Raw genomic sequence first — 16,247 nt, 5'->3', positions numbered from 1 at the left:
ATTCTTATAGAAAACCAAGGTCTTTTTTCTAGTACTTTTAGTTGCAGTTCTATTTTTATGTTTTGATTTGTTGAAAAAATATGATGATTTTGCTTGTCAGTTTCTAACTTATTTTATGCAGTCATTTGGTGAATTTTATGTTAAGACCCAACTAGTCCATTCTTTAATACATATAGGAAATGATACGGTTAAATTTTAAGTACTTGATATACGTCCCTGTTCAAATACATATATTGTTCATTTTTCATCAAACTTTATGTTTTGAAGAATTTTATACTGAAGAGTTATTTATTTTGATTTTTTATCAATGAGTATATAATTATTATTATTAAGAATTATATGATTGAATTTTTTTAAGCTTCGTGTATTATTGCCACAATGTCCTTTCTTTAATACATATAGGAAATGATACGGTTAAATTTTAAGTACTTGATAGACGTCCCTGTTCAAATACATAAATTTTTAATTTTTTATTAAACTTTATGTTTTGAAGAATTTTATACTGAAGAGTTATTTATTTTGATTTTTTATCAATGAGTATATAATTATTATTATTAAGAATTATATGATTGAATTTTTTTAAGCTTCGTGTATTATTGCCACAATTTTTTTAAGAATATTCATTTAAATATATAATTTTTTTCACTGGTCGGCTTTAATGAACTTAGATTTCTTTTACTACCAGCGTCCAATAAAGTAAAAGAATCTTTTTTCCTTGTTAACTTATTTTTTAGCACCTGTTTGTTATAATCATAATCGGCCATGGTAAGTTATTTGAATTTTCGGCCAATATAGGCAAAACTTTTAAAAAAATAGCAATAGCGGATGTGAAAGCAAACATAATTGTTATATTTTTTTCGTTTGTACTTTATTTCTAGCTAATTTTTTTATATTATATTTACTGTTGTTGGTATGCAATGAGTTATGAGCAAGTTTTGAGAACTGAAAAGTTTGACTGGACTCCACATATCTCATTTAAACCCTGATATATATCAAAATTTGTAAATGGCCCGGGCCTCACTCAGTCTCTGAAAGGGCCTGTGTATATTTATATAAATATATATATATATATATATATATATATATATATATATATATATATATATATTTATATATATATTTATATATATATTTATAAATATATATATATATATATATATATATATATATATATATATATATATATATATATATATTTATATAAATATACACAGGCCCTTTCAGAGACTGAGTGAGGCCCGGACCATTTACAAATTTTGAGGCCCTTACCATAAAATAACTGCCATTGCATAATAAATAAAAAAACAGCAAATTAGTAATAATTTTTATTTTAAAAATGCTTTTCTTGCTTTTGCTTTTGCAAATGCACTGACAACTGTTGAAAAATCGAGTTTTCTTGCAATATCACAGTTAATATTCAACATTGCAAGTCCATTCAAGCGTTCTTGTCCCATGGTTGAACGGTGATAGTTCTTTACTTGTTTCAACACATTGAAAGACATTTCTCCTGAAGCCACTGAGACAGGCAACTGATAAAAATTCGCAAAGCAATTGATATGTTAGGAAAAACACCAGACAGTCCAAGTTCTAATATTTCTTGAAACAATTCTTTTGGTTTGCAATCTGATGTAAAGTTTGTGGAGTAAATTTGTTTCAGAAAGATTGTCTTATCAGAAATATCAGACAGTATTTCCTTGTGGTACTTTTTTTGAAAGTTTGTTATGGCACTGAGTAGTTCTTCATTGCTCATCTTGTTGAAGTGCCAAAGAAATCCAAAAATACTATAAATTTGTTGTTGTGACTCAAATCGACGTTTAAGACCTGCTAGAATAGAGCCGATTATTACATAAAATACATTGATTTTATAGTGCTGTTCTGAATCAAATTGTGTTTTCAACTTTCGAGTGGTAGAAAATTCTAGTGAAATGTCAATATTCATTGCAATTAATTTTGACTCACTCAGAACAGCATCCCATTTTTCACGAATCTGTTGAATGCTGTCCATGAGATTTTTAATGTTTTCCATTTCAACATCTAGAGTTGCATTTCTTGCCTCAATTATAAGATTGGTTTGGTGAATCATTGTGAGGAGCTTCATCCATAAAGATGACATTACAATGCATTCAAATTTTGACAAATACTTTTGAATGGACTGAAGTTCTGACTGAGCTGATACTGTAAGATTGAGAGATTACAGCTCTTTTAAAGCTGTTCTCAGTGAATTCAAGTGACGGGCAACTGGTTTTACTGCTTCAATCCTTGCTGACCATCGGGTCTTGGAAATACCATGTAGTGAAGCAGGTACATGTTGCTTGAGAATTTCCCACCTTTGTGGACTACTGCTGAAGAAATTGTACATTTGCTGCACAATTCCAAAGTAAAGAATTGCTTCTTTGCATGATTCAGCACAGTCAACACCAACAAGGTTTAAAGTGTGATTTCCACAGCTGGCAAACATACAGTTTGGGTTTTCTTCTAGCAAAACTGCTTGCACACCTTTGTATTTTCCAGCCATGTTTGGACCATTGTCGTATGCCTGACCAGTACACAGTTTAAAATCTATGTTCAACAAAGTTAGAACGTGAAGAATCCTTGCTGCAATTTCTTTTCCAGTTTTTTTTTGAGTAATCGTCAAAATAGAGAAACCGTTCTTCAATGGAAAATTTAGATCCATCAATTTTTATATAACGGATAATGAAAGTTGTTTGCTCCTTGTGAGAGCATCAACAACAATTGAAAAATATTTGGTGTTTTGAATCTCTTCAATAATTTTGGTTTGAACAAAAGATCCACAGAGTTCAATAAATTCATTTTGAATCCGGGTGGGCAGATAATGAACTTGTATACGCTTTTTGTTCAGTTGAGATTCATGGACCTTTTTCACATGCTCTGATAAAATTGGATCATATTTGCTGAGGAGCTCAATTATTCCGAGAGAGTTTCCATTGTCAGGGTCATAAATGTGTTGACTGGAACCAAATAAAGCAAGCCCACGTTCAGAAAGAAAAAGAATGACGTTCAAAAGGCGCTCAAGAAGATTTGTCCAATTACTGGTTTCAGTTGACAATTCTGTTATTAGTAAATTATCAACCGAACTTTTTCTGATGGCTGCTCTACTGGCTGATTTCCATTTGACATAGTTTTGTTTGTGTAATACAGACATTTCATGTGCTGGTATTCGGTCTTTCAACTTTCTCCAACCCCTGGTGATATTCCGACCTAACTGTTCTGAAAAGGTGGATACCTTGGAATCACTTTTGTTCAAAAGAAAACAGGGTGCACAATAGAATGACTTTTGCACATCACTCCAGCAAAGCCAATCTCTTGTGCATATCTCACCATTGGGAAGAATTTTTGATCTCAGACGAGTAGGAAAGGCGTGATTATAAGAATCTCGTGGAATATTGTTTGAAATTAAAAAGTTTGTTTGGAAACTTTCTTGCATTTGAGTAATATTTCGTTTATCAACAGTGCCAATGTCAGACACAATCAATTTTGATACATTAGAACAATCTGATTCACATTTTTGGTCCAAACTTTCTGAATATGAAATTTCAGAATCAGAGATGCAATTATCGTTTGAGATGGCTTGCAAATTTGTTTCCCTCTGCTGACTGTTGCTTTGGTGAATCAATGAATTTTCACAATTTGATTCCAAGCTTTCTAAATCTGTAATTCCAGATTCAGAGACACAAGTTGTATTTGAGATGTCTTGCACATTTGTATCTATCTGGGGATTTTTGTTTTGTTGTAATATTGATTTTTCAGAAGATGTAGTTCCGGATATTTCAATATCTGATTTACCGCGTGTTGGGTTGGCTTGATTTTCCAGTGGTCTTAGAAATGATGTTATTGACTTTAGGCTCTTTGTTTCTTCTTCAATTTTTTGTCTTTTTCGCCTTTTGGATACACCACTTTCAAATTTTCTCTTCATGTTTAAATTTAGCAATGACATTAGTTTTAAAAGTTTTCGATCTTGCTGCAAACAACAATTATTAATGACTAAATTAAAATAAATATCAGAACAAACTTAATACAACACAAATAATTTAATTAAAATAATAATTATGTGTATTAATAATCAACTAATTAAGTATATTAAAATATTGTCTCAACATTGATTAAAATTTTATGTAATTGCTCATGTTATCACAATTTAATAAAAATATATTAAATTTCCGATAAAATTTGAAGGCCCCTATTTAGGTCGAGGACTACGCCAAATGGCCCGTGTGGCCCACCCTCTGATAGGGCCTGAATATACACACATATATATAAATATATATATATATATATATATATATATATATATATATATATATATATATATATATATATATATATATATATATATGTATATATGTATGCAGTGCTGTGCCTATCGTGAGTCGGCGGGTTCCCGATGGGTTCTCCATATGTTTTCCAGTTTGCAAACCCAAATGAGCCCCTTACGGTTTTAAATGACAGGATTTGACTGGGACTCATACGGTATACCCTGCGCCATACCGTTATGGGCTTCATATGGAAACCGCGGCCAAGATACGGCAGGATACCGTCGGTTTTCCCATGCGGGACTTAGTTGATAACCCGCATGTGCCCTGTACTGTAACCGTCTGTCAATGTTGGCTGAAAATGCTTTATTTTGTTTTTAAACAAGCAGCTTTTCCAGTTGTATACCCTGGGGAGGTGAGTTTCAAATATATAAATATGATCTATTTTTATTTAGCTCGTATTTATTGAATAAATTTGCAATAGTTGCTTCCGTATTTTCGATTTTTTTTTCTGGTTTGAAAAGTTTGACGTAAACTAAAAATTAATGTTTTATACAATTTTTTTTTATGTTGATATGTTGGGATTTATATTACGGTCTAAATTTGTGCACAAGACAGTGTTCTGAACGCACTAGTTAATAATTATTCTCATAGTTACATGAAGTTTTGAACTTTTTAAATAAAAAAATTAATCATAGGTCGCAAATATTAAACTTTTTCCATAAATTGTAAAATAAGTCAAAATAATCTTAAAGGGATTAGAGCAGCACAAAAGCATAATTCACTATGTTCTAATTTTAACAGATTTATAATCTATTGAAAAAAATCAGGAAGTAATTGCCTTTTTATGAATCTATATTGTGCAAATTCATTCTTAAAATTTTAAAGATAGTAATAGTAGAATAAGTTTGCTTATCTGTTTCCCATTGGTTTAAGTTAAAGGTTTTTCAGTTGCAGCGAAATTTCAAGTGATTACAGTTCGTAAAAAAAGGTAAACAAGTTGACAATAATATATTATTAAGAAAAACTTCATTTTTAATTCTCAGATTTTTTTACTGTTCTTATAATGTTTCTTAAAAAACATTTCCATAATGAATTAATAAAAAAATGCTCTCCAAATTTTTTTCATTTTACACCGTGTTCAATCTAAAAACTTTCGTTTCTCATGAGTCTTTCAGATGAAAAATATTGTAAAATGAAAATAATTTGATAATTGATTTTCTAAAATTTTATTTATACATAACCTTTACTTAAATGTCAATATGTTAAAGTCTCTAAATAAACAAAAATAAAAATATGATACAGTATGTTAAAAACAAGTTTCAGAGTTGTCAACAGTTTAAGGTATTTATAACAGAATCAACATTAATAGAGAATTTAAAATTAAAAAATTTTTTTTGTTATAAATTCAAAACCATATTTTCAGACATTTATTAGTTCTAAAGAACTAATAAATGTCTGAAAGTATAGTTTTAAATTTATTAATGAACAGAACTTTTTAGACATTTACTAGTTTTTAAAATCTTGGAAAATGTAAAATCACAACCGGCACATCTAGTTTCACTTTCTAAATTTAAACCTGCTTGTGTTTAATCCAGGCGTAAACCAAAAACACTTATGTATTACAGCCAGTTTTACTTTAGTTTAATACATGTTTTTAGGCTTTTAAAGTCAATCTTAAATGTCGCATGCTTTTATGAGTGGTTTCTCGTTCCTTAGGAACGTTTATTATAATAAACATAAATAACGTTTCTACGTTTGTAATGTTTTTGTAAATAATTATCCGCAAAAATAGAATAATAGTTAAAATTTTGTATTAAAAATTAAAGAACAGTGGTTTTACGCCGTGGTTTGACGTTGTGGTTTTACGCAGGTTTTGTTGTCTTTTAGCATTTAAGGTTGTTCTTCTACATTTCTTTATTTTAACTTCTATATTTAGTAAATAGTTAAAGTTAATTTCACGGAATGAAAACTATTCTTGGCACGTATTATTCATTTTGTTTTAGAAGGTTTTAAACATGCAACAGAAACTAACCGTAACTTTTTCTGAGTTGTGCCTGCTGGGATTAAATGGTAAATGTGCGTGGGAGATAAAACGGTAAACCTGTGGGTGGGAGTTAAATGGTAAATGCCTGTATGTGGGGTTTTAAGATCGGAAAGATTGGAAAGAAAAATTGTTGTAAGTGCCGAAAAACACAAAAAAATTAATCCAATGAGATTTTGACAAAAGCTTTATAAAGTCAAATGTTGCATATTGTATTTTTTGCTTCACATCGCGTTTTGTTTCAAACAATTTGTTTTAGATGAGGATATTCTGCTTTAAAAAAAACTATGCAAACTTTTATGTTTTTATTATTAATGTTGTTTAATAGACCTGCAAACCAACAACAAGAACAAATAAATAAAATAATGGAAAAACCAGTAAGGATCTAAATATTTAAATAAAAATTTGCAATAATTTATAAAAAAAGTTAGACGGATGAAGTTTTATTTTTATTTAATTGATGGAATAAATTTATATCAATCGGAAAGAACCCGGATTGTTGCGGTTGAGCATAAATTTTTTTTACAATTATTTTTTTGTTTTATGAATGTTTAATTTTTTATAATTTGGTTTTACAGGGTTTCGTAAAGTTATAAGTGAACACTTGCAAAGTTATAAGTGCATTTATAAAATGAATTTTAACCCTTATATTTTAAATATCAATGAAAAGTAAAGTACGGAAAACAATTACAGAAGAAGCTAAAAATACTACTATTTCAATGAGAAATTGTGAAAAATATTCAATCAAGGAATTATCCAACGCTTGTAATTTAACTCAACATGCTGTTAGGCGGGTTAAAAAAGTAGTGATAATAATATACCCTTTGCGTCATCTACAGTAAAAAGAAAAGAAACGTATAAAATCAAAAATTCTATGAATACAAACATTGAACAGACGATATTTAATTCCCTGATCTGTAACGACGCCGTAGTTCAAAATGAAATTCAAACGCAAATTTTAGAACAACATGATAACAACGTTTCAATCTCGTTTGTTTCCCTCAATGTTAGCCTCATGTGCCTAATTTCCTAATTTAGGAGTTTAATGTTTCCAATCCAAAAGGAGCGCATATAATACGCAATTATTTTTTGATTTCATCAACAACAAACTAGTACCATTCTTTTCAGTAAATCCAAAAAAAATTCTTATAATAGGTAATGTAAAATTTCATAAAGCAGCTGCAGTACTTAAATAACTAAGAGAAAAAAATATTACTCAAAAGTTTTTAGTACCATACTCCCCTGGATTGAAACCAATCTGAGAGTTCTTTTCAATGTTAAAATCCAATTTCAAATCCACAAGAAATGCCTATCATGATAAGACTGTTGAAGAAACTCTCGAATACATTTTATTACCTGATAATAATTATAGTCAACAGTGCAATGTCTTTTATATAAATATGAGAAGATGGTTGGAAAAAGCAATAAGGAGAGAAGAATTTATGTAATTAAAATATTTGAAATGATTTTTTTTAATAATCTATATTTTTGCATGGCTTTATAAAAAATGATAATAAAATAATGTATACTATTTTTTAAAACTTATGGAGAGTATATAATCTAGAAAAGTTATTGATATATAACAATATGCTAAATTAAGTAAAAATGTTAAGAATTTTTACTAATTAATAACTTTTTATTTTTTTGAAATAATCAACAACAAAAAAATTGCACTTATTGATTACTATGCTGTAATTTAATTATACATTTTGCGCCATACTTTTTTTTTTTTAAAGCTAAAAAAAGAATTTCCGAAAATATATACGCACTTTAACTTTGCAAGCGTGCACTTATAACTTTGTAAACATGCAGTTATAACTTTGCAAACTATATAATTGTTTTAAATGTTTTATTATAGTTTTTATCTTATTTATATCAAGTAATAAGTTACAAAAATTTACTTTGCAATGTTTTTTTAAAGTTTTTCAGGTTTGAGAATTATTGGGAATAAAGATTTGTTAATTTAATTTGTATTGCCGTTAAGAAAAGGCTTTCTTATATTACAACCAAAAGTTTTCAAACAAAAAACCGACAAAAACTTTTAACAGAGGACAATTTGAGTACTTTCTATTCGAAAAATCATTCTTTTTTAAAATCAAGTAAAATTTTAGAATTAAAATATATAATACACCAAAATTATTTATATTTAAAATAGCTTCTAGGCAACGAGAGGTTTTATAAAATTTTTATCATATAAAAAGAACTCTTAATATGAGATAAGTTAATATAAGTAATATATAAGTAAACTTAAAACCTTTACGTAAATATATTGTTAAAACTTAAAATAAATTATTTTATCTTATTATGAAACATTTTATGTAGCCAATTTAAATTTAAGAGCTTCTCAGATAATTATATTAAAAGACGTGTATTCATAAAATGCAAATCAGCTGCAATTTTTCCAATTGATGCAAAATGCGGTCGGCGAAGAAATGGCTGAGAGAGGTAAAACAAACTTACCGAATTAATTATTATTTATACCGATGAAACAAATACAACAAAGTGGAATATTTTGGAATAATTACATTTTGTTTAGTAACAACTTTTAAGTAGCTGTTATTGATGTGTATTGGTGGTCGGTGAAAAAGATTGTTAAAATGTGATTAATATTGTTAAAATGTGATTAAGATTTCTACTGATTGACGTAGTTTAATGCATAACTCGTTAATAACTTAAATAATAGTTATAATTCTTGACTTTATTTATGTTTGAGTTTCAACACACAGTAATTAGTTATTTTTTTTTATAAATAACTTTATGATAAATACTTTAGTTTAAAGATAGCTTAAGATAATATTGGCTAAGGAGCTTTCTCAGTTGAATATCTTAAGTTTTTTTAATAACTATTCCTGATTAAATACCACGTAAAGAATTGTGTTATTTTTTAACAAAATATAACTTAGGTCTTTTACTTACTTTCACCCACTCACATTCGCTATTCATTTAATCTTTGTCGATATAATAAATATGGTATAACCAATAGAGTTATTTGAAGAAAACTTTAGATTGATATTATTTTTGCGAGATAAAACTTTTAACGGATGCTAACGTTTTATAAAACATATGTAATGTAAGATGCGCGCTATTCTTTCACTTTCTAGATTTTGATTTGCTTTCTAGTTAGCTTTTCGCTTCTTTTTTTTTCAAGGGTTTTTGTTTAAAAGAATTTTATGAGAAAGATGAAAAAATAATGAAAAGACATTCACTAGAGCTGTTTATAAAAGGGTAGAGCGGGCCAGTTAAGCATATGGGCAAGTTGGGGAATTAAAATATATGGAAAACTAAGCACCGCATGACAAAACATCTAGTGGTTGAAAAATTGGGGAATTTGAATGGTTAAACAATAAACGGGCAATTTAACTAATTTGGTAAATAATAAATCTATATCTATATCTTTATCTATATATATATCTATCTATCTATCTATCTATCTCTCTTTCTCTCTCTCTCTCTCTCTCTCTCTCTCTCTCTCTCTCTCTCTCTCTCTCTCTCTCTCTCTCTCTATATATATATATATATATATATATGTATATATATATGTATATATATATATATATATATATATTTATATATATATATATATATATATATATATATATATATATATATATATATATATATATATATATATTTATATATATATATATATATATATATATATATATATATATATATATATATATATATATATATATATATATATATATATATATATATATATATATATATATGTATGTATATATTTATGCAACTTTTAAATAAGGCTTTGAAGTTCAGGATTATTGAACAAAGTAAAATTTTTATATTTTGACTTTTTCTTAAAATTTAATTTTTTTTCTTTTTCACTTTGTCATGAAAGTATAACCAATAAAAAATTTATAAATTACTGACAAGTTTGGATTTTAGATAGCTGGATTTTAGATACATCATTTTATCAAAATTCTTATCTTATTTTGCCCAATTACAAAGCCATTAGCTTTGAACGTAAATCTTTGAAAACAGGTGGAGGTATATGTGTCTATATGCTTGCAGAATTTACTTATAAAATTAGATATGACCTGTCGTTTTCTGAGCCGGATTTCGAATCTTTCACTTTAGAAATTTATAACAAACCATCAAAAAATATTATCGTAACAACTTCATACCGACCACCAAACGGAAGTTTAAACAACTTTAGAAATCACTTAAATGACTATTTTGAAATCGTATGCAAAAAAAAAGAAAGATAGCTAGTTTTTATTTGTTGGAGATTTTATCGTGGACTATCTCAAATATGGTGAAAATATTAAAATGCAACGATTTTACAATTGTTTTAATGAGTTTGGAATGGTGCCTATATTAAAGAAGTTAACAAGAATCACGCAAAACTGTTATTCTGCAATCAACAATATTTTCGCAAACACTCTTTTCCATTCCACACTTAAATCAGGCGTTATTCGAAATGACATAAGTGACCATTTTCCAGTCTTTGCAATTTTCAAAAAACCAAAAAATATACTAAAGAAAAATTCATTTTTAAAAAAAGGAATCTTTACCACCCAAGCAAAAAATATGTTTAAACTAAAGTTGTCTTCTATAAATTGGAACTTTGTATTTCTCGAGACATGCCCTAACAAAAGCTACAACCTATTTCTAAATAAATTTCTTAATTTGTACGACAAGCATTTTCCTACAAAACTAACCGAATTAAAACTAAAAGACTTCTCAACCCTTGGTTCTCAAAAAACCTTTTAAAGTGTTCGAAGCGAAAACAAAAGCTATATATACGTTTTATTAAATTAAAGAAAGATCGCGACAAGAATAATTACTTAAACCACAAACGTCTATATGAAAGAACCAAAAAATAGCCCGAACTATATTTTTCAAAAACAAGCTATTGACCCTAAAAGGTAACGGGAAAAAAACATGGGATGCAAGTGGAGCATTTTCTCATAACAATTCATTTTAGGTATATTTCAAGATTTGTCAAAAGCGTTCAATACCGTTAACCATCAAACTTTACTAGATAAAATAAAATAATATGGAATATGCCATACATACCATAAATGGTTTACCAGTTACTTAACTGATAGAAAACAGTTTATATCTCTAAATAACGGTTTTCAGACAAAGAAACTTAAAATATTATGTGGGGTTCCACAGGGCTCCATCTTAGCTCCTCTACTATTTCTAATATACGTCAACGATCTATATAAAGCATCAAATACTATGTCTACCATCATGTTTGCAGATGACACCACTTTATTTCATTCTCACAATAACAATATTTGTCTATTTCAAGTTGCAAACAATGAACTAGAACAAATATCAATCTGGCTTAACGCGAACAGCCTATCTTTAAACACTGTTAAAAGTAAGTTTTCCTTATTCCATTCTAAACGAAAGTTTCAATATATTCCTAAATCCTTACCAATGCTATATATAAATAACACGGAAATTGAGCGCTCTTTCACAAATAAATTACATCGTGTCTTAATAGATGAAAACTTATCCTGGAGAGATCATATAAATATATTAGCAATAAAATCTCAAGAAATATAGGTATTTTATATAAAACCCGTCAAATCTTAGACAAATCTACCCTAACTCAGCTATACTTTGCATTCGTACATAGTTATTTATCGTATAGCAATATTGTTTGGGGTAGTACAAACAAATCTAAACTCAAATGTCTCCACAAACAACAAAATCATGAAAATATTTATTTTTAAAATCGCTTCACAAATGCCAAACCTCTTTTAAGAAGTATGAGGGCACTTGAGATTTATGAAATAAATGTATTCAAAATCAAACAATTTATGTTTCAACATCAGTTTAAAAAAACTCCGAAGGTTTTCGAAAATATTTTTCCTAAAATATCAAACCGATACAACACTCGATCAACCGAATATTATAAAAAACCTTTTCCTATATCAAAACTTACGAGCTTTGCCATTTCTTATCGTGGCCCAATGCTATGGAACCATTTTACAAGCATGAGTTGTAAACGAAGAGAAGCCAATACCTCTCAAAAATTCAAAAAGAACATAATTGAAATAATTGTCAATCAAGATTCCTTACTTGATTTTTCTAACAATAAACTTTTACTGTCTTTTTTATTATCAAAGGTTACTGATAATAAGATTTTATCTTCTTCAAGTTCTCCGGTCTTGAAACTACTATATATGATAAAGTGTGTTTTGTATTTAATATTTTTAAATATTTTATGTCGGAAATCATCTTTAATTGTAAATAGTTGCTTGACAAAAATAAATAATAACAAAAAAATAACAATAGTTTACTCCATTTTAACTTTCGCGAGAGTTTAGCAAAGTTTGTTATACTATCTTAAATTTTAAAGTTTAGAAATAAAAATTTGCTAAATTTGCTAAGTTAAAATATCAAAATATAAAATTTGTTAAACTGATTGCTTGGAATAAACATTATTGTTTATTTATTAAGTAATATAAATAGCATATCGGTAGATGAAAATTATAAGGTTCTATCTCCAAATTTTCATGGTAAAAAAATGTAAAATTGTGTCTTTTGTTATATTATTTTTTTGTTCAAAAATATATAATTTTAGTATATTAATCTTATTATTTTTATTTATATAATTTTTTAAAATGTTAGTTTTTGTTTTGTCAATTTCAATTTTAATTTTATTTAATAAAGTTGGAATTAACAATTAATTTGTTTACAAGCAATTTTAAAAAATATGAAATTAATGAAGTAAGATTATTTATAAACATAAATAACATTAAAAAAATATATTTTGTTAATTTTAACAACAACAACAGTAAAACAATTTAATAATTAAAAATCGAAGGTTGTATTCTCACAACGTTAAAAAATAAAAATAGAACACTATTATTCGAACGTTACATGTTAACGATAGTTTCATTGATGAATTGTCCAAGCTCCATATCATGTATAATTATTGATCATTGATTATTGTTGTTGCTTAACTTAGCCTATTCAATTTCGTTATCTACTCCGGTGAGACAGATTGAGCAGCTCACTTAATTTTAGGCAATATAATTGTAATATATTTGCTGTAACAACAGCGTATAGACTGTTGCAAATTATATTGAGATGCTTATCAACTGTCAATTTTATAAATTTTCTAAATTGGTTTTAAAAAATTTTAAGAACTTTGAATAAACAACATAGTTTGGTAAAGATTTCCAGTTTTTAATTATATTGTTGTTAAAAAAGTTATTTCTTGAGGAATATAAATTTTTCACATTCTATCTTTTTATTGTGTCCAGGTATGTTTGGGGAAGGTCGCTTGTTAGTGAGTAAAACAGTTTTGGATTTTTGAACCAATCCGCAAGTTGTAAGTCATTCGATATTTTATAAATGTATATTAAATCCTTCTTAGTTCTGCAATTTTCTATTGCTGTCAAATTTAGTTTCAGAAATCTTTCTTCGGAGGTTTTTGACAAAAACAAAGAAGCTACTAACAAGTTTAGCTTTACTTCTCGTTTTCAAGTGCTACTATATCATTTTTTAAAAGTAAGAAAAAGTTAACCTTCTTACCCTCATTAGCAGCAGTTGTAATGATGTTCAAAGATATTTGTTCAGACCCCGCAAACAAAAAAACATCTTTGAGGTGTCTTTAAGACGTCTTTTCATGATTAAAAGAAACGTCTTAAAGATGTCTTAAAAAGGACTAAGTTCTCGTCGAAAAGATGGCTTACTCAAGATTGATTAAAGATATCTTACTCAAAGCTAGTATGTTAGTTAGTTAGTTAGATACACAGAAAGACATACAGATTAAAAAAACGTTTTATTTAAACGCCCTAAAAACACCCTAAAAACGATTTATTTTAAACGTCTTTTAGTCTTACTTTAGACGGCATTTTGTTTTGATTAACGTCATAAAATTTAACGTCTTAAAAATAAAGTCTTAAAGGCGTCAAACACTGGCCACCTTTGTCAGTTAAAAAGATATTTTACAGAATGCTGCTTCACTACGTTGTACTCAAGACGGTCTGAAGACTTATTAAGTTATTATTGAAGAAAACTGTATATCATTAAGTAATAGAATAATTAAGTTATCACTGCCAATATTTACATTACATCAAGCAAACTCATAAAATAATGTTGCATTTTATTAAACATGATTAAAGAGGAAGTAAAACTTAAAAAAAAAAGAAAACCAAAATCTACATATAATACAGATAGCCCTACAGATACATATATAAAAGAGATACATATTATAAAGTTTACTTTAAATGGTACATATAATGTACAGTTTGTACAATTGTTATAAAATATCTTTCAAAATAATTTATACCACTTATTATAATATATAAAAAGATTATTATATAACAAACATATAACAAATAATAATATATAAACATATATAACAAATTACATACATATGTATATATATATCTATGTATAATTATATATATATACAAATATATTTATATATATATATATATATATATATATATATATATATATATATACGTATGTATACATATATATATATTATATATATATATATATACACATATATATATATATATATATATATATATATATATATATATATATATATTTATATATATATATAAATATATATGTATATATATTAATATATATCTATATGTATATATAAACATATATATATATATAAGATAAATATATATATATAGATTTATATATATATATATATATATATATATATATATATATATGTATATATATATATATATATATATTATATATATATATATATTATATATATATATATATATACATATATAATATTTATATATATATATATATATATATATATATATTTATATAATGAATATGTATTTATATAAATGAATAAATAAATATATATACAAATATATATATATATATAATATAATGTTATATATTAGAATATCTAGTTAGTCAGTTAGTTAGTTAGTATTTATTGCTGTAACTAGATTGGCCAGTAAGAATGCTTTTAAGCACACTGTGACAGCCGCTTCAGTTGATTGTTGAATCCTGCTTTCAAGGATTTTCCAAGGAGAATCCAACAGTCAAATCCTGCTTTAAAGGAGTTTACAGTCGATGATTTGACTAGTTCTAAAGGCAATGAGTTCCATAAGTTTGCCGATTTGTTGTAAAAGAAATTATGCCTTTGCAGATTTTTTGTTGTTTCCCTATGATACTTTAAACAGTGGCCTCTAATATGATTTTTAACAGTTTGTATGTTATGTTCTGCTTTATTAATGTTGTTTATTATTTTAAATAGTTGGATCATATCACCTCTTTCTCTTCGTTTAGTTAGAGTTGTCAATTTCAAAACATTTAATCAGCCTTCATAACTGAAAAACCTAAACGATTTAATCGGTGCATTACTACACGTTTATCAACATTAAACTTTAAAAGCAAGTCTTCTGTCCATTTAAATGATTTATTTAAATCCCTCTGTAGACTTGAGGTACACTCATCAGAAATTACCTTGGACAAAGTCTTAGTATCATCAGCAAACAATTTGCATTTATTCACTAATTTACTTCGCAGATAGTAAATGTATATAATAAACATTAAGGGTCCAATAAATGAGCCTTGTGGCACGCCACTAAAACTTTCAAGCCACTCAAAAAAAACTTCACCTAGATCTATTCTTTGTCTTCTATTATTTAGAAAAGCTTCCATCCATTTCAGAACTAAGTCATTAATACCATATGCCTTTAATTTAGCAAAGAGTCTCTTGTGAGAAACACTATCCAAAGCTTTAGCAAAGTCTAGCATTACTACATCAACAGGTACACCATCCCTGTTGCACGAAGAAATAAAGTCAAGAGTCTCTAACAAATTTGTGGTTCAAGACATTTCTTTTACAACACCATGCTGATGGATTGTTAGTAAATTGTTTTCGTCGAGATTTTTTTTAATTCTTTCTCTTATAATAGATTCTAATATTTTGCAAGGAATAGAAG

At 27.1% G+C, this 16,247-nt stretch overlaps 4 protein-coding genes across 21 annotated transcripts in view; 1 reads left to right on the top strand and 3 right to left on the bottom strand.

The window, feature by feature from the left end:
- Positions 1-2,680: 2,680 nt before the first annotated feature.
- Positions 2,681-3,934, bottom strand: LOC136078728 (zinc finger MYM-type protein 5-like). Its single transcript, XM_065794519.1, has one exon. The coding sequence runs from the start codon at positions 3,932-3,934 to the stop codon at positions 2,681-2,683; it is 1,254 nt and encodes a 417-aa protein (XP_065650591.1).
- Positions 3,935-5,099: 1,165 nt separating this feature from the next.
- LOC136078211 (transient receptor potential cation channel subfamily A member 1-like) overlaps positions 5,100-16,247 on the top strand; it is a 200,470-nt gene continuing 189,322 nt past the window's right edge. For 6 of the 18 annotated variants that reach the window (XM_065793452.1, XM_065793454.1, XM_065793453.1 and 3 more), the window contains exons 1-2: positions 5,138-5,262; positions 13,566-13,633. The gene's annotated coding sequence lies outside the window, so the exon portion shown is untranslated. Of the gene's footprint in view, positions 5,263-7,647; positions 7,760-8,679; positions 8,761-13,565; positions 13,634-13,709; positions 13,813-16,247 lie in introns of those variants that run through there. The other 12 variants (XM_065793443.1, XM_065793449.1, XM_065793450.1 and 9 more) reach the window with 8 other exon arrangements.
- LOC136078726 (uncharacterized) lies at positions 15,613-16,059 on the bottom strand. The gene has a single exon (XM_065794518.1). The coding sequence runs from the start codon at positions 16,057-16,059 to the stop codon at positions 15,613-15,615; it is 447 nt and encodes a 148-aa protein (XP_065650590.1).
- The window catches only part of LOC136078725 (uncharacterized), a 4,996-nt gene continuing 4,880 nt past the window's right edge, over positions 16,132-16,247 (bottom strand). The window contains exon 2 of the mRNA XM_065794517.1: positions 16,132-16,247. This exon is cut by the window's right edge and continues 575 nt beyond it. Coding sequence (XP_065650589.1) covers positions 16,132-16,247 — 116 coding nt within the window.

The sequence above is a fragment of the Hydra vulgaris genome, chromosome 03 (assembly GCF_038396675.1).
Source record: "Hydra vulgaris chromosome 03, alternate assembly HydraT2T_AEP".
NCBI classification, from domain to species: domain Eukaryota; kingdom Metazoa; phylum Cnidaria; class Hydrozoa; order Anthoathecata; family Hydridae; genus Hydra; species Hydra vulgaris.
This window is presented reverse-complemented; position numbering and strand designations above follow the sequence as displayed.